At 42.1% G+C, this 23,514-nt stretch overlaps 1 protein-coding gene across 3 annotated transcripts in view; it reads left to right on the forward strand.

Annotated features, from left to right (window-relative positions):
- The window catches only part of ATXN7 (ataxin 7), a 146,924-nt gene that overhangs the window by 87,050 nt on the left and 36,360 nt on the right, over nt 1-23,514 (forward strand). For 2 of the 3 annotated variants that reach the window (XM_056860010.1, XM_056860017.1), the window contains one exon: nt 3,116-3,220. The exons of the other annotated variant lie outside the window; for it this stretch is intronic. In XM_056860010.1, the coding sequence (XP_056715988.1) occupies nt 3,116-3,220 (105 nt within the window). The remainder of the gene's footprint in view (nt 1-3,115; nt 3,221-23,514) is intronic. 3 annotated transcript variants of the gene reach the window in all.

The raw sequence follows: 23,514 nt of genomic DNA on the forward strand, positions 1-23,514 counted from the left end.
TGTTTGCCAGTGCCTTCCCCAGTCATCTTCCCTTTACCCCCAGCAAGCTGGGTAGTTTTAGTAGGTTCTTTGAATTCTCACTGAGATATGCCTTTTTCCTTATATTTCCACGAGAGAAGAGGCTAGAGACTTAGAATGATATCTTATATTGATATTTTAGCCATGCAGCCATTATATTGATATAAGCAAAAAATAAATAAAGAAGGGTTGGATGCTGTGACGCCACCAATAATGGTGCCGATGATGACAACACCCTCCCTTGAAAAACTTGATTATTTTAGGCACACGTGGAATAAATTGACTCCACAACTGCGAAAATACAGAGGGAGGGCAGACATACAGAAGAATGGTCCCCCAGCTGATCTCAGTGCTTGTGGATCAACTGCCAAGAAAATCAGGAGTAAATCGAGCATGTGGAAAGGCCCTGCGTATTGATGTAAACATCTCAAGGTTTTCCAAGTCATGGGAAACTGGAGAAGGGCTACCGAGGCATTCCAGGATCACCCATGCCTGAGGAATGCGTGTTTTCCAATGCTAACGCCTTTCTGCTAATAGTCTGCATCCAAGGCTTACGCTGGGTTATGTTAATATTAATTTTTCTTAACAAGTCTGTAGTGGAGTTGATATGTAAGAATATGTTGATATGTGAGAATAGGTATGCAGTTGAGATTGTGTGTGAGTTTGTTAATGTTTAAATATTTAAATGGTAACATTTTTTGATAGTTCGAACAGTCGCTTCATTAAATGAAATCTACACCCCTGGTCTTCAGGCCTCAAGTGGTAACAGAATGGAGCTTCTTGTTTGGAGTCACTATACAGCTGTTGCTGGAGGGAGGGGCAGCAGCAAGGGAAGATTTTGGCCTCCATAGCCCTGTTGAGGTCTTTCCCAGGGCATGCAGCTTGCCACTGTTGGAAACTGGATACTGGACTGGATGGATTATAGGGCTTCTTAAGTGATTATATTTTTGGTGACTTATATGACTGTATTTTATATTTTTGGTTTATAAGCTGTTTCAAGGCAAGACAGAGGCAGGATATACATTTTAAAGCATAAACAAACTGGAAGGTACAGCTGGGGTGAAATATTTGTAAACTCATGAAAAAAATTTCTGAAGTAGGTTTGTATTCACATATTACTTAAGAGCAAAGGAGGTCAAGGCTCATGGTCATAATTTCAGTTCCAAGTACAGTAAATAAACCAATGAGGCTACTCCCAAAGTATTCGAGCATCATCCGCCTTCATATCTTTTTAAATAATTAATTTCCAAAATGGCAACTCAGTCACGGCATCTTGTCCTGTGCATGAACGCTGCCGTGGTAATTCAAGCTAGTGTACATGAGGGAGTGGTCTACTTGTTCAGAGGTGCAGTGGAGTTTAATGTTCTGGCTGTGAACTTCTGCTCAAGTATTCAGTTGTGCATTCATTACACTTTGGCAATTGATACGCTGAGTGGGAAAATAGTGCTCTACCTACCAAACAGATACAGTTGGAGGTTATGCCATCCTGACTTGTTGTCTGTGTGCGTTGTTCGTTCTTTGTCCAGACAATGGTAGTTCTCTCGATATCATTTCCTTTTTTCCTTCCTTCCAGAAAAAGCTAAGCTTGTTATTTATGGAAGTGATAATGATCAGCCCTGAGCGTACAGGCTGTCTTGCTGGCTCAAGAATTCAGATGATTTAGATGTGCATTTATATGGCTTTAAAACTGTTTTAATTAACAAGTGTTGCAAGAAGTCTAGGATGATGCAGAACTTGACTGGCAGATTTGATGCCAGGGCACTTTTTGCCATGATCGTAGATGATGCAGCGCACAGGAGGTTAGGTAAGGCAATCAAAATATTTGGTTTGGGGAGAGAGAAACAGATTCAGGGCTTCTGGTGCCCTCATGCCACACACACTGATCCTGTGAATCTACATGGCATACTCTGGTGTAGGGGGAGGGAACTATGTAACATGGCACCCCCTTTGAGGAGGTGGTGGTTCTTATGTTTCTAGTTTTTTTGCTGAAATGTTTTTTTCCATGGCAATATTTAATTTATTTATATCCTGCTTTTCTCCCCAGTTGGGACTCTCTAAGTGGCTTTTAAGACATTGTTCTCCTCTCCTCCATTCTCTCACAGCAACAACCCTGTGAAGTAGGCCAGGCTGAGAGTTTTTGACCGAGTTTGTCACCCAGTGAGCTTCCATGGTAGACGTGGGGATTTGAACCCAAGTCGCCCAGGGTACAAGTCTGCCACTCTATCCACTACACCACACTGGCTATTTATTTAGTCCAGCATGTCTGCCACATAAAATAATACGGCCAATAGAATGTGAGCATTTAAAGAGCTATTATCTTCAATCCAAGTATTAAAGGTGGAAATTTTTTAATTCAGGCTTGTCAGTTTCTTTCCTGTCTTTCTTTGAAATCCATTTCAGTTATGACAACATTTGCCAAACCATAAAAAGTCAATTGAACTGTATATCATTAGAAGTTGTTTTGAAAATTTGTTAGAGCGATTTCTTTAAAATTAATGTAATCATCGTATTCTCTCTCTCTCTCTCTCTCTCTCTCTCTGTGTGTGTGTGTGTGTGTGTGTGTATGTATGTATATCTATCTCTATATCTATAACACTGCAAACGTAATCTGGATGTAAGAGGGAAGGGGAATCTTCATATTTCACTGCTTCTTCCTTTTAGTGTCTGGTTGCTCAGTCTCTTGATACTTCAACTATTATCTGAAAGGCCTGTACTGGTATTTTGTGAAAAGGTTAAACATAGTACAATGTGGGAGATATCAGAACATCCCTTTGTTGGTCGCAGGAGTGCACAGCCAAGCTCCTTGTCCCATTCTCTTTTCCAGTGCATGAATGGGTTGTAGATCAGTTGTGCCAGATGGCTGGGATATAATGCATTGTTAAATAAAAACATTGGAAGCATTAGGGATGGATAGATCAATAACACTGCTTGGTAGGAAGTGATGTCTTTAGTAAAATACATGTCACCTCACAGATGTGTATTTAGTAGGTACTAAGCTCAGATTTTCTGGCGGTGGCATCACCTGGTTCTTTTGCATAAATTGTTCTAAAATCATTGTAATCAGCTGTGAGACATACGCTTTGTCTTTTTATTTTAGATATGCCAATATTTGGTCTTTGCCCAGCTCATGATGATTTCTATTTGGTGATGTGTAACCACTGTAATCAGGTCGTAAAACCACAGGCATTTCAATCACATTATGGTAAGTGCTGAACCGTTTGTTTTTTTGTTTAAATTGTATCATTAGAGGTGAGGTGAAATCAGGATTAAAAGCCTGGAAAATTTTCACGATCCTTCTTTGTGATTTTTAAAGCTGATGGTGCCCATGGCATTATGTAAATACAGTGCAAATATGAGTCATGCTTTCAATTAATGTTCTTCTGCCATTAAAAAAAACTTCCTGTATTAATGAGTCATTGGGGTATTATGTACTCCAATTAAATCGTAATTAAAATTAATTGGGTTGATATGGAAATGGCTTCACATAAATTAAAAAACAATTCTTGGATTTGAATTTCTATACAAAAACATTAAGGGTGTTGGGTGAATTGTAAAACTTGCAAGGTGGTCCTAAGTCTGTTTGCAAGCAGCAGAGAACGTAGAAATTGCAATTTTGCTAAGCGTTATGTCTAAATATGTGTGTGAATGTGTGGGGTAGAGAATATGCCTTGTTGGGGAAAATACAGTAGTAGGCATTTAAGATTCCTTAACAGCAGCTAGTACTTGCAAGGGCAATTTATTTGCAAGAATTGAAACTTAGTGTGCAAACAGTGAGTAACTAGCTATAGAGACTGAGGATGGCGTAAAATGACCCTTTTAGCAAAATAATATATATATTTCAAATTGGTCTTGAAAGTTTTAAAAAAGACACTGAAACTTTACATCATGTGAGAGTAACACTAAATCCAATGGCAACCGAAGTTTTCTGCTTCCAATGTAATTGACCCTCCGTTCCGTCATGCACTTCCAGTCATTTTTTTCCTGTGCATACAAAAAAAAAGTTGGCACATCATGGAAACAAACAAAATTCTACCGTGTTTTGGGGTTAATATGACCCCCATAAGCCTGTACATCTAGTACTTTAATTTTCCCCATTCATTCCATTTTGGGTCAGTCATTCTCCAGTTTTAAAAAAAAAAAAGGTAAAGGTAAAGGTCCCCTGTGCAAGCACTGGGTCATTCCTGACTCATGGGGTGACGTCACATCCCGACGTTTATGAGACAGACTTTGTTTACGGGGTGGTTTGCCAGTGCCTTCCCCAGTCATCTTCCCTTTACCCCCAGCAAGCTGGGTACTCATTTTACCGACCTCGGAAGGATGGAAGGCTGAATCAACCTTGAGCCGGCTACCTGAAACCAACTTCCGTTGGGATCGAACTCAGGTCGTGAGCAGAGCTTGGACTGCAGTACTGCAGCTTACCACTCTGTGCCACGGGGCTCCTCATTCTCCAGTAGTGTTCCATTATTTACCTTGGTTTTTTTCCCTTCAAATTAATACAAGTTCATGAACCAGTAAGGCAGAACTGATCTCATTATCCTTGAGGAATGCATGAACTTAGTATTGGTTTGCTAAAAACATTTTACAGATTTTTTGTTTTACAACTTTTGAGGTATCACACAACCCCCATTGGTGGAAAAGGGTAAACCTTTAAAAAGCTGCACCGACATGTCAGGTGTTTGTTCTGAAGGGGCCAGATATGCTATTGATACGAAGAAGAAGAAGAGTTGGTTTTTATATGCCGACTTTCTCAACCACATAAGGAAGAAACAAACGGTCTTACAATCACCTTCCCTCCCCCTCCCCACAACAGACACCCTGTGAGGTTGGTGGAGCTGAGAGAGCTCTAAGAGAGCTGTGACTAGACCAAGGTCACTCAGCTGGCTTCATGTGGAGGAGTGGGGAATCAAACCCGGTTCTCCAGATCAGAGTCCCATCACTCCAAACCACCGCTCTTAACCACTTACACCAAGCTGGAAGTAGTCATTGCATTTTATATAGCTTTTCCTCGGGATGATTCTATGAATATTTCTCTGTACCCTAAAGGTACTTCAGATCTATTTGTGCAAACTGAAAACATTCCTGCTTAAACACCTCTTCCGTGTTGTCGGAGAAACAGCCACTTGATTTGGATCTAGTGCTGTATCATTTGTAAAACTAAATATGATTGCAATAATGCAGCAAACTTGGGGGGGATTTTTGGCACACAGTCGTTCCAGAGTTCACATGCTCTATAAGGTGGTGGGCTTTTAGTGTGACAAACCCCTTTACTTGTTGCTCATGATTAGCCTGGTTGTGATGAGTGGTATGTAAACTGCTCTTGACTTACTGGTATTAGCTGGTGATTATGCTGGAAAAATATAAATGCTATGCATAAGAACAGTTAGCATGATTATTTCTTTAAAATATGTTGTCATCTGGGAAGATGTTTAAGATATTTGAACTTCCAATTTTCTACTTTATTGAAAATTGAAAATTGACTCTTAAATCAAACTGGTCTTGTGATTTAATGGATTTTGCAAGACTATGCTGGTACTAGAACCGGATAATGCTACCGGCAGCAAGTACTCGCTAGGACTCGGTTGCTGTCTCGGTACCAAACCTTGCATGCAGTCCACTTTAGCATAGTTATAATAAAGAGCCCTGTGGCGCAGAGTGGTAAGCTGCAGTACTGCAGTCCAAGCTCTGCTCACGACCTGAGTTCGAGCCCGACGGGAGTTGGTTTCAGGTAGCAGGCTCAATGTTGACTCAGCCTTCCATCATTCCGAGGTCGGTAAAAGGAGTATCCAGCTTGCTGGGGGTAAAGGGAAGATGACTGAGGAAGGCACTGGCAAACCACCCCGTAAACAAAGTCTGCCTCGGAAACGTCGGGATGTAACGTCACCCCATGGGTTAGGAATGTTCACATTTAAATGACATGGGGATTATATCTCATGGGGATAGCATTCACTGTAACCTGTACCTCTAAAGATCTGTTCTAGAAGTCTTACTGTTTGTGCAGTAGGGACTGTTCTAATATATCCCATCATGACTTCCATGGGGGAAATTGCTGATTTTGTTAAACCCATAGTTATTTACTATCACCTACGTGAGACATTCGGAAAAGCACATAGCATCTGTACCTTGTGAACCACTACCACCCTGCCATAATTGCTCTTCCAAATTCTTACCAGTTGTGTTAGCCCAGCAGTTTCCCATTGCTTCTTAGGGCCTTGCTCCTCTCTCCAGCTCAATCAGGTAATAACATCTTGTGCATTTGTAATTTGTGCACATTAATCACAGTCACACATGTAATTGAGAGCCAGAAAGGTGTAGTGGCTAAGAGTGGTGGACTCTAATCTGGAGGACTGGGTTTGATTTCCCCCCCCTCCTCACATGAAGCCTGCTGGGTGACCTTGGGCCAGTCACAGTTCTCTCAGAACTCTCTCAGCCCAGGCAGAGGCAGACAGTGGCAGACCACCTCTGAACAACTCTTGAAAATGCAATGGCACTTCCCTCCACCACCATCACGTATTTAATTAATTTGCATAGCACAATATGGATGCAGAATTTTGGATTCTTCCGTGGTCTCTGTGCATCCCTGCATATCAGGTTCTCTGCCTGTGTACAGCATCACTCAGAACTGTCTAGTGCCAAAGCCCCCCCCCCAAAAAAAAAGACCTCTTCAGGGAAGAAGAACACGTACATTCCTGAAGTGGTGGGGACGGTGCCATTTCTCTCAATTTCCTTTTGTTTAGAGTAGCACAGAAGAGAAATTTATCCATGGATTCCTTCTAGTTTGCAAGCAAAGGTCTCTTTTGATTCCCCCTTTTATTCCCTTTTGTTCCCTCTACCAGACCATATACCTGCGCTGCAGCAGCTTACTTCTAAAAAATGTCATGAGTATAGAAGCAGGGTTCCCATCAGTGATAGGCACAATTGCTGTCTTGTTGTTCTGGAGGAGAGGCATAAAGTCAACTCATGTCCCTATTACCAAATGTTCAGAAAATAGGCATGTCAGAATAGATTCCTCTTCTTTTTTGCCATGTTATAAGAATGTGCCCTGTTGGTGTCTGATTCAATGACTGGGCTCCAGTGACTTTCTGTGCTGGATTCCAGTGCCTCCATTCTCCATGCTCATGTTGTATACGGGTGCCACTTAGGCCACCCAAGGTTAATGTCCAAAGTCTGCAGTTGTTGGTATAGGACCGGCTGTATTCTCCAGTAAGCTTCTAACTATGGTGCGGGAGCTAGAAAGTTGGATGTGGTGAAATAAGTACGTAAACTTTTATCATCGGTGGGAAATTCATACCTAAAGTTCTGCTCATCTGTGAAGTTCACTGTGGAGCTTTGGGCAAAATCTGTCAAGTAATTTAATTTGATCTAATTATTAATTAAATGAAACCATCTTGTAAGGTTTTTATGAAGGCTGAGAATGCGCGCTCCTTGAAAGAAAGAGAGAACAAACGCTAGTAGCTAGTGACCAAAATTAGGTTCTCTTTATATTCACCACTTTCTCTCTGTCCCGAATGACAGCAAGCAGAACATTAAGAAGAAAAATGTGTTCTTTTACCTAGTAAATGGTTGTGTGAATCCCATCTACTGATTAAAACAACAAGCTGCTGTGCAGTGATTTGGGGACAATTTTGCCGTCTTTAGTTGAACAAAGTGAGAGACGATTGTACTGGCTCTACTGATTGTTTTGATACTACCTTCATAAATTTTATATAAATGTACTGGTTGTTTTTTTTTTTGAGAGAGAGAACAAGCTGTAATTTAAATCCATGATGTGAGCCAGATATTTACAATCGTTGATGAGATTGCCCAATTTCATGTAGCTGTCTAATTAGGCATACTATAAAAACAAATCAAGTTTTATGAGACTACCAAACTCCTGAAAAGAAACAGAAATGTTACAAGGTTGACAGATGGCTGAAAGGGAAAGAGCAGATATATATACACACATACTTTCCTGTGAACATAAGAAAGGCCCTGCTGGATCAGACCAAGGCCCATCAAGTCCAGCAGTCTGTTCACACAGTGTCCAACCACGTGCCTCTAGGAAGCCCACAAACAAGACGACTGCAGCAGCACCATCCTGCCTGTGTTCCACCACACCCAATATAATAGGCATGCTCCTCTGATACTAGAGAGAATAGGTATGCAGCATGACTAGTATCCATTCTAACTAATAGCCATGAATACCCCTTTCCTCCATCAATATGTCCACTCCCCTCTTAAAGCCCTCCAAGCTGGCAGCCATCACCACATCCTGGGGCAGGGAATTCCACAATTTAACTATGTGTTCAGTGAAAAAATACTTCCTTTTATCTGTTTTGAATCTCTCACCCTCCAGCTTCAGCAGATGACCCCGCATTCTAGTATTAGGGGAGGGGGAGAAAAACGTCTCCCTGTCCACTCTCTCCAAACCATGCATAATTTTATAGACCTCAATCATGTCTCACCTTAGCCGCCTTCTTTCCAAGCTAAACAGCCCTAAGCGTCTTAACCGCTCCCCATGGGACAGTTTCTCTAGTCCCCTAATCATTTTGGTTGCTCTTTTCTGCACCTTCTCAAGCTCTGTAATATCCTTTTTTAGGTGTGGTGACCAGAACTGTACACAGTATTCCAAGGGTGGTCTCACCATAGATTTGTACAAGGGCAGTATGATATCAGCAGTTTTATTCTCTATTCTTCGTCTTATTATGGCCAGCATGGAATTTGCTTTTTTTACAGCAGCAGCACACTGGGTTGACATCTTCATTGAGCTATCCACTACCACCCCAAGATCCCTTTCTTGGTCTGTCGCTGCACAGATCCCATCAGTGTATATGTGAAGTTGGGATTTTTTGCCCCAATATGCATCACTTTACACTTACATTCAATTTCATTTGCCATTTTAATGCCCATTCTTCCAGTATGTAGAGATCCTTTTGGAGCTCTTCACAGTCCGATTTTGTTTTAACCACCCTAAATAATTTGGTGTCATCGGCAAACTTGGCTACTACACTGTTTAACCCCAACTGAACAGGTTGAAAAGCACCGGTCCCAACACAGATCCCTGAGGCACCACACTGCTCACATCCCGCCATTGGGAGAACTGACCATTGATTCCTACTCTCTGCTTCCTGTTTTTCAGCCAGCTCTTAATCCATGAGAGGACTTGTCCTGTAGTTTTTATAAAACATTTCATCCAATGGTTTTCAAAGGTTTAATTAAGGTATCACACAAAACCTTGTTTTGTGCTAACCATGTTTAAGAGTTCCTTGTCTGCTTTGGTTTTTAGTGGAGTTGTATGAAACTCCTCAGCTTCCAGATTAGCATTTTTGTGATCTGCGTAGAACACTGAATTAACAGTTTGACCAGCTCTGTACATAAGAACACAAGAAGAGCCCTGCTGGATCAGACCAGTGGTTCTTCTAGTCCAACAACCTGTTCCACACGGCGGCCAGCCAGTTGCCCTGGAGGGCCAACAAATGGGACACAGAGGTCAAGTCTGCTTCCTTGTACTGGATGTATAGAATCCTTTTTTTGTCAGGGTTATATTCAGTCCTGAGCTACTTTTGACAGCACAACTTTGATGTGGAAATTACAGGTTTTGGGGACCTTAGGTATTGAGATTAGCTTTAATCCATTGTATCAAGAAACCTAGAACCATAGTTATGACAGTCCAACTCATACCTATGTCTCCAAGCCAAGTAAAGTCAGATCAGGTTGTTATAAAGCCTTGTTGTCAAATACAAGGCCGGTGAATGGCAAAACAGCTATCAGCCAGGACTTGCTCTTGGATTAAGATCTGATCAGTGACTGGTATAGTGTGCACAGTTCCTTTGGTGCGGGAGGAGATCAAAAGGGAGACCAGGTTGCAAAGCTTTAGGCTCCTTTCTCTTGAGCTGGCTCATCTGATCTCTATGACTGCATGGTCCTTAGCTCAAGACAGACAGATGGGCAAGCAATACAAGTTTTAAATTGACATTCATATTTGCCGCACACAGCCTCACAGCAGTTAAATGAGGACACTGGGAACCTTTCCTACACACTTGTGAGCAACGCAAGGCCTTTCAAAAAGTACAGGTGTGCTTATTGACCATTGCACGGGTATGGCCCTGAATGTCATAGGATCCCAGTGCAGTTGAAGGATGTTTAGGCCACAGTCCCATTCAGTGCTCTTTAATAGTGCTCTTTATAATAACTAATAGAGTTGGACTGTATAAATAATCTGTTGATTAGGAAAATCACTTTTTCCCTGTTTGTATCACAGGTTGCAATGAGTATAAAAATACTTTCTGAAAAGCATGTTGGTTTTATGTTGGTATCCAGAACTTTAAATCCTCCCATCTGTTATGGTTGAGTTGCCAAAAATAAAACGTATAGTATAGGTGTGTGTGTGTTAAGTGCCGTCAAGTCGCTTCCGACTCATGGCGACTTTATGAATGAAAGCCCTCCAAAATGTCCTATCTGTGACAGCCTTGCTCAGATTTTGCAAATTGAAGGCTGTGGCTTCCTTTGTTGAGTCAATCCATCTCTTGTTGGGTCTTCCTCTTTTCCTGCTGCCCTCAACTTTTCCTAGCATTTTCCAGTGACTCTTGTCGTCTCATGACGTGACCAAAATACGACAGCCTCAGTTTAGTCATTTTAGCTTCTAGGGTCCGTTCAGGCCTGATTTGATCTATAACCCACTGATTTGTTTTTTTGGCAGTCCACGGAATCCATAACACTCCAACACCACATTTCAAAGGAATCTATTTTCTTCCTATCAGCTTTCTTCACTGTCCAGCTTTCACACGCATACATAGTAATACGGAATACGATGGCATGAATTAATCTAGTCTTGGTGGTCAGTGACGCATCCTTACACTTCAAAATATTTTCTAGCTCCTTCATGGTTGCCCTTCCCAGTCTCAATCTCCTTCTGATTTCTTGGCTGCAGTCTCCTTTTTGGTTGATGGTGGAGCCAAGGAATAGAAAATCTTGAACAATTTCAGTTTCATCATTGTCAACCTTAAAGTTGTGTATTTCTCCTGTAGTCATTACTTTTGTTTTCTTGATGTTCAGCTGTAGTCCTGTTTTAGCACTTTCTCTTTTAACTTTCAGCAGTAGTCGTTTCAAATCTTCACTATTTTCTGCCAATAATATAGTGTCATCAGCATATCTCAAATTAATGTTCCTCCCTCCAATTTTCACTCCACCTTCATCTAAATCTAATCCAGCTTTCCTAATTATATGTTCTATATATAGATTGAAGAGATAGGGAGATAAAATACATCCTTGTCTGACACCTTTGCCAATTGGAAACCATTCCGTTTCTCCATATTCTGTTCTAACTGTGGCCTCTTGTCCAGAGTACAGGTTGCGCATCAAAACGATCAGATGTAGTGGCACACCCATTTCCTTTAAAACCAGCCATAGCTTTTCATGATCCAGAGTCAAAAGCTTTGCTGCAATCTATGAAACACAAGCTGATTTTCTTCTGAAATTCTCTCGTATGCTCCAGTAACCAGCGTATATTTGCAATATGATCTCTAATGCCGCTTCCTTTTCTGAAACCAGCTTGAACATCAGGCATTTCTCGTTCCATAAATGGTAACAGCCTTTGCTGTAAGATTTTGAGCATCACTTTACTTGCATGAGAAATTAATGCTATGGTCCGATAGTTGCTGCAATCTTTGAGGTCTCCTTTCTTGGGAATTGGAATGTAAATGGATCGTTTCCAGTCTGTGGGCCATTGTTTTGTTTTCCATATCTGTTGGCATATTCTTGTCAAGATTTTGATGGACTACGTTTCTGTGTCTTGGAATAGCTCTATTGATATCCCATCTGCTCCTGGTGATTTGTTTCTCCCGATTGTTCTCAATGCAGCTTTCACTTCACTTTCTAAAACTATAGGTTCTTCAAAAGATTCTTCTTGGAAAGAATCCTTTATCCTTTCATGTATAGTTCTTCAGTGTATTGTTCCCACCCTTTCTTTATTTTGTCCTGTTCAGTTAATGTATTTCCATTCTGATCTTTCAGCATGCCTAACTGTGCTTTAAATTTCCCTTTGATTTCTTGGATCTTGTGGAACAGATCTCTTGTTCTTCCTTTTTTGTTGTTCTCTTCTATTTCTTTACAATGGTTATTATAATAGGTCTCTTTGTCTCTATGTGCGAGTCGCTGAAACGTTGGATTTAGACTTTTGATTCTATTTCTGTCACCTTCTACTTTTGCTTCTCGTCTATCTCTTGCAATTTTAAGAGTTTCCTCAGACATCCATTGAGGTTTTTCTTTTCTTTTGGCTACAGGAATAGTCTTTGGATATTCTTCCTTGATAATATCTCTAGTTTCTACCCATAGTTCTTCAGGTTTACGTTCACTTGAACTCAGTAATGCAAATCTGTTCCTTACATGGTCTTTAAACTCTTCCGGAATATTGCTTAGATTGTATTTTGGTACTATGAATGTTTTGGTGTTTTTCTTAAGCTTTATTTTCGATATTAACAATTCCTGATCTGTACCGCAGTCGGCTCCTGGTCTTGTTTTTGGCCAAGAGAATAGAGAATAGAATAGATTATATAATTGGAAGCAATTCAATTTCAATTGCTTCCAATTATATAATCTATTTGATTTCTATACTGGCCGTCTGGTGATGTCCATGTATACAATCGTCTATTTGGTTGCCTGAAACATGTGTTTGCAGTGAACAGATTGTTGTCTTCACAGAATTCTACGAGGTGTTCTCCTGCTTCATTCCGTGCTCCTAGCCCAAATCTGCCAACAACATTTGATTCTGCTTTGTTACCTACTTTTGCGTTCCAATCACCTATGATTATCAGCATATCTTGTTTAGGTGTGTGATCAATTTCTTCCTGAACACTGGCATAAAAACTTGAGGCATAAACTTGAAGGATGCTTATGTTGATAGGCTTTCCCTGAAGTCTGATTGATATTATTCGGTCAGACTTTGCATTATAGCTCCTGACTGCCTTTGCTACATCTTGCGTCACTATTAAAGCAACTCCGTTTCTTCTCTTTTTGTCATTCCCTGAATAAAACACTTTGTAATTTTCTGATTGAAAATGTCCTAATCCAGTCCACTTTAATTCACTTACTCTCAGGACTGAAATGTCCATACGTTCCAAGCTTACCCTGATTCATGCTTCTCACATTCCATGTTCCTATTATATGCGTCAAACAGCTTTGGACTTTCCTTTTGCATCTATTCATGTCAACCACTGAACATCCTTTCGGCTTTAGTCCAATTGCATCATTAAGAACAGCGCTACTCGTACTTGTCCTCTGCTCTACCCCAGTAGCAGATGGAGTGCCATCTGACCTGGGGGTCCCATCTTCCAGCACTATATCTTTTTTTATTTTGGATTGTCTCATCATAGGGTTTTCAAGGTAAAGGTTGGTCAGAAGTGGTTTACCAGTGCCTTCTTCTGCGCAATACTAACCAGAGTTAGCCGTAGTGGCACTGCCGTTGTCTACGAAAGATCTTCCGCCAGTGTCACCTTCCACTACTGCTGCTGCCCAGTAGCTAACCTTCAGGGATTTCTCTACCCCCATCCCCATTGGAACTGCCTGTTCTCTTCTGCAGATGTGGCCATCAATCCCTTAAGGGGGTGGATGCATCTTCGTCTGGTGTCTCAGCTGTGACCATTCCGTCTTGAGTGACTCTAATAGGAGTTTAGTCTCTTGATAGATTCTAGACTCCTTACGGTATTACTCTCAGCTTACCTGACACACACAAACCCCCTCACCACGTTAAGGTGTGCATCCAGAAGGGGGATAGTATAGGTAGAGTATCCCTTATCCTGACATCCCATATCCGGACTGATCTGAAAACCAGACCCTTCGACCCCGCATGCAGGCAGATCCGTGCTGTCTGCTTTCAGTGTTTCCTCCCACCGAAAATAAATGAAATACAGAGTAACCCATCGTAGGAGGAGGTTGAAAGCCTGCCATTTTTAGTTTGTTTGTTGTTCTTGTTTAACAGCTGATACAGCTATTCTGGTGAAATAGTTACACCTTTGCTTTCTGATGGTTCAGTGTACACAAAATTATTAAAAATATTATTTAAAATTAAATTCACACTATGTGTATAAAGTGTATATAAAACATAAAAATTAATTTCATAGAATCATAGAGTTGGAAGGGACCACCAGGGTCATCAAGTCCAACCCCCTGCACAATGCAGGAAATTCACAACTACCTCCCCACCACACACACACTCCTAGTGTCCAGAAGATGGCCAAGATGCCCTCCCTCTCATCATCTGCCTAAGGTCACAGAATCAGCATTGCTGACAGATGGCCATCTAACCTCTTCTTAAAACCCTCCAGGGAAGGAGAGCTTACCACCTCCCAAGGAAGCCTGTTCCACTGAGGAACTGCTCTAACTGTTAGAAAATTCTTCCTAATGTCTAGACGGAAACTCTTTTGATTTAATTTCAACCTGTTGGTTCTGGTCTGACCTTCTTGGGCAACAGAAAACAGCAGAAAAGAATTTGGGTCCCATCCCCAAGATATCTCATTATGTGTATGCAAAAATTCCAAAATATTCCAATATATGGAGAGTTTCGAAATACGAACCTTTTCTGGTCCCAAGCAGTCTGGATAAGGGATGCTCAACCTATACTTCTCCCCCTCCCCCAAAAAAGAAGGGACCCTCAGCTAGTGTTGCCAAGTCCCTCTTCGCCACTGGTAGGAGATTTTTGGGGCGGAGCCTGAGGGGGCGGGGTTTGGGGAAGGGAGGGACTTCAATTCCATGGAGTTCAATTGCCAAAGCAGCCATTTTTCTCCATGTGATCTGATCTCTATCGGCTGGAGATCAGTTGAATTAGCAGGAGATCTGGCAGTTGGCAACCCTACCCTCAGCAAAGTGAGCTAACGCCAAACAGGCACAAGGCGGCTGTCTAACCAAGGCCGGAGTTAATTTTATAATTTAGCAAATTACCATTAGCCAGTTCCACATAAATACTTTTCCATTCTTCAAACAGTAGTTCTCCAAGTCTGAATTCCAGCAGCTGGATTTTAATCTCTAGTTCTAGTAATGGCTGATTTAATTTCTTCTTGGCAAGACTCTGTGAAATTCTATAGCTGCTGCAAGAAACGCTCTGGCACGTCCCCAGAAGCGTTTTGCACTCCGAGTTGAGCGAAGGATTTGTTTCAGTAAAGACTCTTCAACCAATTACTTGTTTTAAAATAGCGCATCATTTAATAAAGGAGCAGTACTTGGACAGTCGTTCCTATAAAATAAACAAACCTGGGACGTTGGTCAGGCTTAAAAAAATATGACCCTCATTTCATTAGCCAAAAAACCCAAAGCGAAATAAAACCTCCCAGCCAGTGTGGGCAATAAGACAGGCCGCAGTTTTCGCTTGCTGTCTTGTTACGGAATTCAAAGCTGTCTGCCTTATACTAATTTTAACACAATACCCTATATTGCAAAGTTTTGCTTTGCAGCTGAAGCTGTAAACACCAAAGACATGGTGTTTTTTTAATTTTTTTAGGGAAATAGTAGCTCTTGATTACTGGAGCTTTTTAATACTCATAAATGAACGGTGTCTGATAAAATGGCTGTGGTTCAGTTTACTGCATGATCTGTAATTAATATTATTGTAGTTAAGAGTACAGTATGTGCCAAAACACTGAGCATAAAATAAGTCTAGTACTCTTTGTTCTCTTCTTGCCTTACGTTGATTAGTATGAATTGGGTTTCATTCTAATTTGTCAGATCAAATGTATGCAATGCAAAAGTCAGGGTGTATATGGGGGGTGGGGGAGAACTGCTGCTCTCCCTTCCAAGAGGACAACTTCACGTCCAATCCAGCATTACTTTTTTTTAAACTTATGTGTAATTTATGGGTTGGATCCAACCGGCTTTTCCACTTTAGAAAAAGAAAAGGAGGAGTCCTCTTGGACAACCAAAAAGGCTATGCCAGAGACCATCGGACTTCCATGGACTAAAGCCATGTTGAGCAGAGGCTGTAATAAGAAGGGGGATTGGGTGAAACTGAACAAAAAAAACCCAACCCTGGCTGGGTCAAACCCATGATCCTTCTTATTATCAATGTTTTGTGTTTGTTTGTACAACTTCCCCGTTGCATAAAAAGGCTCCCAGTGTGGTTGTGTGAGGATAGGTCTGTTTCTCAGATTTGGAAGACACCCCGCCCCCCAGCTAGGTCTATTTCTCTTTGCTTCAGACTGCAGACAGGGATCTCATGAATGAATGCAAAAAATAAAATAATCCCCTGATGTCTGAGTGAGTATTTTTGAGTGGAGAAGCATTCAGTCATGTGATTGCCCACCTACAGCTAAATGTAGGTAGCGTTTGTTTACATCCTTCCAGAACCTCAAGGCTTTGACTAAGGTGACTTATCAGTTAGCTTGCGTTCATCCTGTTGATACATGCTGAAGTTAATACCTTATGTGGTATAACTACACTATGTGGTTGGGGAGAGGAGAAGGTTCTTGTTGTACGCACATTATGAATAAACAGGAAACTTGTGGAATCTTAAAAATTAGCACATTTTATTCTAGCATCATGTTTTTGTGGCATAAGCAGGTTGTTGTCCAGATGTATCTGGGCTCTAGTCCATGAAAATTTATGCTGGTATAAAACTCTGTTAGTCTTTAAGGGGCCACGAGATTCCTGTTTATTTCCAGCAGTGATAGACTTCTAAACAATATGTTGCACATTGTGAAGTGTCTGTCCATTGATTGCGTACACGTGACCAGTTTATTCTGTCGAAAATTCAAGTTTGCTCATTTTGTAAATAAGGGTTGAAGTGCTACGATATGGATCGCCTTCAGTCGCCTTTGTATTAGCCAGAGGTGCCGGTGGTTGCTCACCTCGTTGCTGACTCATTCTGCAGCTACAGACTTGACTTCAGTTCTTCCTGTCCCTCAGTGCACTGCTACTGCATTTGGTCATTATTTCCCGGTTCTTTGTTGAGGGAAGTTAATAGTTGATTCTGTGCTTGCTGTGGAACAAGCTTGGTGTTTACCGATGTTGTTTTGAATTGGTTTTTGATAATATGCTTTCCCTCCTTTAGGTGGAAAGTACTTCTTTTTAAAACATAGCCTTGAAAATATTTGTTCTATGGTTTATTTAAAATATAGCATGCATTCTCTCCTCCCCCTCCCCCAAAAAAGTGATGGGTAGTGTTTATAGACATTTAGGATAGTTTTTCCCCAAAGTGTAAGTAGGACGAAGTGATGCATTGAATCTCGTTTGTCCAAGTTGATATCTCAGACACCCTGTGAGGTAGGTGGAGCTGAGAGAGCTCTAAGAGAGCTGTGACTATCCCAAGGTCACCCAGCTGGCTTCATGGGGAAAAGTGGGGAAACAAATCCAATCCACCAGATTAGCCTCCCCCGCTCATGTGGAAGAGTGGGGAATCAAACCCAGTTCCCCAGATCAGAGTCCACCGCTCCAAACCACCGCTCTTAACCGCTACACCACGCTGGCTTATAGAGAGCCTCTTGAGCTCTTTATAGAATCATAAAATCATAGAGTTGGAAGGGACCACCAGGGCCATCAAGTCCAACCCCCTGCACAATGCAGGAAATTCACAACTACCTCCCCCCTCCACACTCCTAGTGACCATAAAATGGCCAAGATGCCCTCCCTCTCATCTGCCTAAGGTGATGATAATCCACTGTGGTTTTCACCATCCTGAATAATTTGGTGCCACTCACAGACTTGTCCACATCACAACTTGCCCTCAATTCCAGATAGTTTTTTAACAAATTAAAGATCACCTGTCCTAATGTAAATCGCTGGAGAGCCCCATTGCATACTTCCCACCATTGCTAGAACTGCTTACTTAGTGTTGCTAATCCATGAGAGAACCTATCCTCTTATCCTATGACTGCTAAATTTACACTGGTGCGGTTGGGTGTGAGGGATTTTGTCAACACTTTTTGGAAGTACAAATGTATAATGTCCTTTTGAATCACACTTGTCGACATTCTTGTTGAAATGCACTAGAAGAACTTCATCAAGTTGGTGATCCAGAACTTTGCATTACAGCAACGGTGCCGATTCTTATTGTGTAGGGCTTTCCCCCTCTATAACCTTAATAGTTCATTGTTTAATAACTGTTTCTACCAACTTGTCCAGAACAGAAATCAGTTTAACGGGCCTGCTATTTCCCAAGTTCCTCTTTAAAAATTATCATTGTGTTTGCTATTTTCTAGTCCTAGGGTAAGGCGCCCAATTTTAGTGCCAAGTTGTATGTTATTGTTAGGAGATCAGATTTCACATCTGAGTTCCTTCAGAGCCCTCAGTTATTTGTCCACTAGCTCTAGAATGTCATTTTTCATTACTTCTGCTTGACTTGATTCTTCTGATATTTTACCTGTAAATAGTAGTTGTGGTTAACCTCCCCACATCTTCCACACTGAAGATATATTTAAAGAAATTTTAATAGTCTGAATTTTTTTTAGTATCAAGTTCCTGAAATTCTTGTTTCTCTTTGTATTGCAAGATCTTGTGCTCCTTGTTTTTCTCTTGAGTAAGGTTTTCACTTTTTATTGAAACCAGATTAATGGCATATACAAATGTATACCACCCCATCACATCATTGTATATAATTCTGGACTTGGCCCCAGTTGTTGATAATTAAATCTTCATATTAGGGCCATGTGCAGAGAAGGAAGTTCTTTCTACAAGTTGAGGGGAATCCCCAGGATTGCAGAAAAATGTGGTGGTGTGTCATAAACTGCAGGGCAGTCAGGCAAGATGGACATTTAACATCAGTAGTGTTGGGGCTGCGGCCTCTGTCCTCCTCCTTCCACTCCTTCTCACTGTTTCCTCCTCTTAGCAGCTACCAGGAGGTAAAGAAGAGGATGGCTGGAGTCGGTGGGCACTGAGCAGCAGTGGTGTGTTAGCTGGAAAGGGCTTTAAAGACGATAATAAGCACCTCCTCTCTCCTCTGGCTTACCTCAAAATCAGGGTGGTGGATTTGTGCCCCTAGCAACCCACTGTCTAGCCTTTTCCCTCCCATTTTGGTGGGGGTAAGGAGTCTCAGGGAGCTGTTGCATTCTTTTGCTGGATTGTTCCTCCCTCGCCCTGCAGGGAATTGTCTCATCTTTCTATGAGAGATCTGGTTAGGAGAGGTTTTGCATGCAGCTCTGTGGCATGTCTATAGTCCCCTTCAGAGAGCCAGCGTTCCATTTCCTCAGTCTTCCCCATGAAGCCTGCTGGGTGACCTTGGGCCAGTCACAGTTCTCTCGGCGCACTCTCAGCCCTCGTAGAGGCAGGCAATGGCAAGCCACCTCCGAACGTCTCTTGTCTTGAAAACCCCACTGGGTCGTCGTAAGTCAGTTATGACTTGACAGCACACACACACACACACACACAGGCCTCTTATCAATTACAGCTCCAAAAGATCTCCTTCTGAGCCTACATAGTTCTGATTCTCTAGATTCATCAGTGTCTTCAAAATAAAAATCATACTAACTATATGTTTTTGGCTAGATAGAAACATTGTGTAGATCAGTGGTTCCCAAACCTTTCGGGCCACCGCCCCCTTGGTTCCACAAACTCAACCCCAGCGCCCCCTACCCTACCCTATAAAAAGCATTATTCAAGAAAGGGGTTTGCATGACTCACTAAAGAAGATATTAACAATAAAATTTCAAAACAGTAACAATTGCACATCTATTAAAAATCAAATTAAACTTTTTAGTTGAAATTTATTCAACTAAACTGATGAACTTGATCCAGTGGTACCACTCTTCAAGTCTGGAAAAAAATTCTTATAGTTTCCACCAAATTTGCCAGTATGGTGCCATAGCTTGTTGAAGGGGCCCACCTCTAGCGCCCCCGTTGCCCCCTTGTCTCTTGGTGCCCCCCATAGGTAATCCCCCAGGCGGTGGTACTGCCCACTTTGGGAACCACTGGTGTATATTAATCCCCCCACCCCTAGAGCCAGCATAGTGGATAAGAGCAGTGGTTTGGAGCGGTGGAGTCCGATCTGGAGAACCGGGTTTGATTCCCCACTCCTCCACATGAGCGGCGGAGGCTAATCTGGTGAACTGGATTTGTTTCCCCACTTCTACACATGAAGCCAGCTGGGTAACCTTGGGCTAATCACGCTCTTTCAGCCTCACCTATTAACAGGGTGTCTGTTGTGGGGAGGGGAAGGGAAGGTGATTGATTCTCCCTTAAGTGGCTGAGAAAGTCGGCATATTAAAAACCAACTCTTCTTCTCCTCCTCCTCCTTCCATGGTTTGATTTTATGTTCCCAATTAATAGGTGAGGAGAAATTCTCTCTGGTTATCAAAAGAACATTTTTCTGTATTACTGGTGTGTGTGTGTGTGTGTGTCTTTGGGGTGGAGGTGGGACTAACATTGTCATTTTGTGCATACCACTTGTCTGTGGTGTGTGACATCTACAAAGCTTCCTCTCTACATGAACCAGTTTGGGGTGGTAATGTGCTGGGACGGGTTGGCAAAAAAACTGGCCTCAAGCCTAGAGCTGCTGTATACCCAGGATAGTGAATGGATATTTTCAGATGTTAAGAAAAAAAAAATCTGAACAAAACAGCAGCTTTTCCAAAGACTAGGTTTTAGCACACAAGTACTGTCAAGCTGCTGCTTGCCTGAAGGAAGTTAAGACAGTTTTAGGAACCTTCTCTTAGAAGAATCAACTCCTGGCTTAAGTCCTACAGCATTAAGAAAATAAAGGTATCCAGTAGCTATTCCTTGTGTTGATAATCCTTTAATAGTACGTGCATTGTACAAGTTTCTTTACTATCATCACAAGAATACTGCTGTGTAAATGCTACTGCAAGTTTGGGGTTTGTTGCGGGGAGCACAGTATTGCTAATAAAAAGATCAAACAAAAATAAATAATGCCATGAGAACATGACTTCATTCTTCATTCTTTCTGCTGTTAAGCAGAAATTGGCAGCTGGTGTTACCTATATAGTTTGTTGTCTGAATTGGAAGTGGTTGTACAATTCCCCAACATTTTACTGATCGTTCTGCACATGCCCTCATAAAATTTGTTCACAATCAACCCAGAATTATATGAATACTTTATTCAGCACCCCCATAGGAGAAGAGCTTGGAATAGGTTTTATCAGGACCAGCGAGAGAGGCTAAAATTGAGAGTTTGAGAGTAGGGCTTGTGGATTTCATTAAGAGACCCCCTATCTCCCCCCCACCCAATAATTAGAGCACTGTCATTAGTCCTTCATCCCCAGTGCAAACTTTTTTCTGCAGTTGGAGCGTCTGGATTTTAAGGCTACATCAGCATTATGTTCTCTTCTGTCCTATAGACCCAATCCCACACATTAAGGGAGGTGAAGGCAAGGGTTTGATAAAGGTTACCCAGTGCTATGTGAATAGACATTTTGCACATGCTTAGAGGCACACATTTACATACTGACTAACAGTAGATACTTGTTCCCCCCCCCCTCCAGCCCAACTCACTCATGAAACACTTCAAAAATATTACATATTTTGCTCAGATTTTTTCTGCCTAGCTCTCTCAATTCTTTGGCTTCGGAAGCAGCTGACCATTTCTGGCTCCCAGTAATCAACACTCCCATAGTTGAGCTGTCTTCTAACCCTGTAATTTGTGCAATCAGATGGACTTTCCAAGGCTTTGTGTAACAAGTGGATTGACTTGGCCTTAGGTAAGAACTATGCGGCTTCTTCCGTGGCCTTTTGGCTCCCACAGGGGGTTCCCTGTTCACCAGGTCTTGTATCTCTGAACTTCGGACTTCTCTGTGGCTAACAGGGACATCCCTAAAGAGATGGACAATTTAAATAAATTTACCCTGACAGCAGATGCCTTCTTTGACACAAACCAACTGTCGGTCACAACAATGGCCTCTAATGTCATGGTGTACCATATTACCTGACTGCATAGCTGGGAAGTGGACCCTCCCAAACTCAGGTAGCTAGCCTTCTGTTCAAAAGGGTCAGCCTCTTCAGGGACACCATAGATGAATACTTGGAGGAGGAGGAGGAGGGGGATAAGAAGAAGGCATTACTAAGTCGCAGGAAGGAGGGCAAAAGAGGTTCCTGCCCTTTCTCAATTCCAAAAGCAATGCTTGTTTCAGATCCTTGAGATCTAAGAGGAAATGTCAGCAATCCAAGTTCTCTACGGGTTCCAACAAGTCTTCCTCTTATACCAGTCACAGAGGAAAGAAAAACTCAGCCTAATGCCAACTCTCTTGTGGCTTCTCAGGACATTGGAGACTGTCTGTTGCACTTCATGCATGTCTGGCAACAATCCATCCATGACCAGTGAGTCTTGTGCACTGTCTCCAAGGGTTATTCCCTGGAATGTATGCACTTGCCCTCAAACAAATTGGTGCAAGTTCCCAGTTGTTGCTCCCGGGCTGAGCATTGACAACTTCTCCAAGCTATAGATCATCCCCTAAAAATAGGGCAATAGAACAGGTCCCAGAGGACACTAGGAGTTTATTTCATCCTTTTTCTGGTTCTGAAGAAAAACGGAGGTGTGCTGCAGGTGATCCTTGATCTGAAATGACTTAACAGACAAAAAAGTAGTTCAGAATGGAGATGGTGGCTGCAATCCACAAAGGGGATTTCTTGCCGTCGGTGAACCTGGCAGAAGCTTATCTGCATATCCCAGTTCTTCAGGCCCTTGAGAAACTCCTTTCCTTCATTTACATAGGCCATCACTTTCAGCAAATAGAGCTCCCCTTTGGGCTGAAGACCTCCTCCTGAATCTTCATGAAAGTTATTGTTTCCTTGGTGGCTCTGTTGCAGACCCAGGGATAGTGAGCCTTCAGGGCCACGGCTTTGTAATCAACCAGGGGGAAAGCTGCCTGGTTCCCTTTCAAGTATTCTCCATCCGCTGGTTATTCAGGATACCTTTCTGACATCATTTTTCTGTCCCAGGAATGGCAGCTCAAGATTTGGGCATTAATCCAAGAGATCAGTCAGAAGTCACAAGAGAACATTCTGACCCTTGAAAGGCATGCTAGTGTCCTGCCAGGATGTGGTTCCCTGAGCTAGGCTTCATGCCCATCCCTACGACCTACTTTGCTGCGCTTCCAGTCTGAGATAGCACAGTGTCTGTTCATTCCACTTTCAAACCAATTTCTCCAGGATCTTGATTGGTGGACCTCCTTGGGCAGGCTTCAGCAGGGATCCCCCCCCGCGAGGGAGCCACCCAGTACTTTGATTACTACAGACCACCACTTTTCAGGGTCGAGGGGCTCATTTAGTGGGGAAGGTTGCATGGGGGATGTAATCTCAGACACAAACCAAATGGAGCATCAATTGCCTGGAGCTCAGGGCGATTTTCCTCAACCTTCTTGCCTTCCAAGACATGTTGCTAGGAATGCATATGATTGTTCATGCAGACAATATGATGGGAAAGGTTTGCAACAGCTGCCAAGGAGACATTAACTCAAAATCCCTAAATTCAGAGATGACTTAGATTTTAAACTGGGCAGAGAACCTCCTGTCCTCCCATCAAAGCTGTCCGTTTGGTGGGGCCATCCAACATCATGGCAGATTGACTCAAAGCAACCTGGACAAGACTGA

The sequence above is a fragment of the Euleptes europaea genome, chromosome 1 (assembly GCF_029931775.1).
Source record: "Euleptes europaea isolate rEulEur1 chromosome 1, rEulEur1.hap1, whole genome shotgun sequence".
NCBI lineage: Eukaryota > Metazoa > Chordata > Lepidosauria > Squamata > Sphaerodactylidae > Euleptes > Euleptes europaea.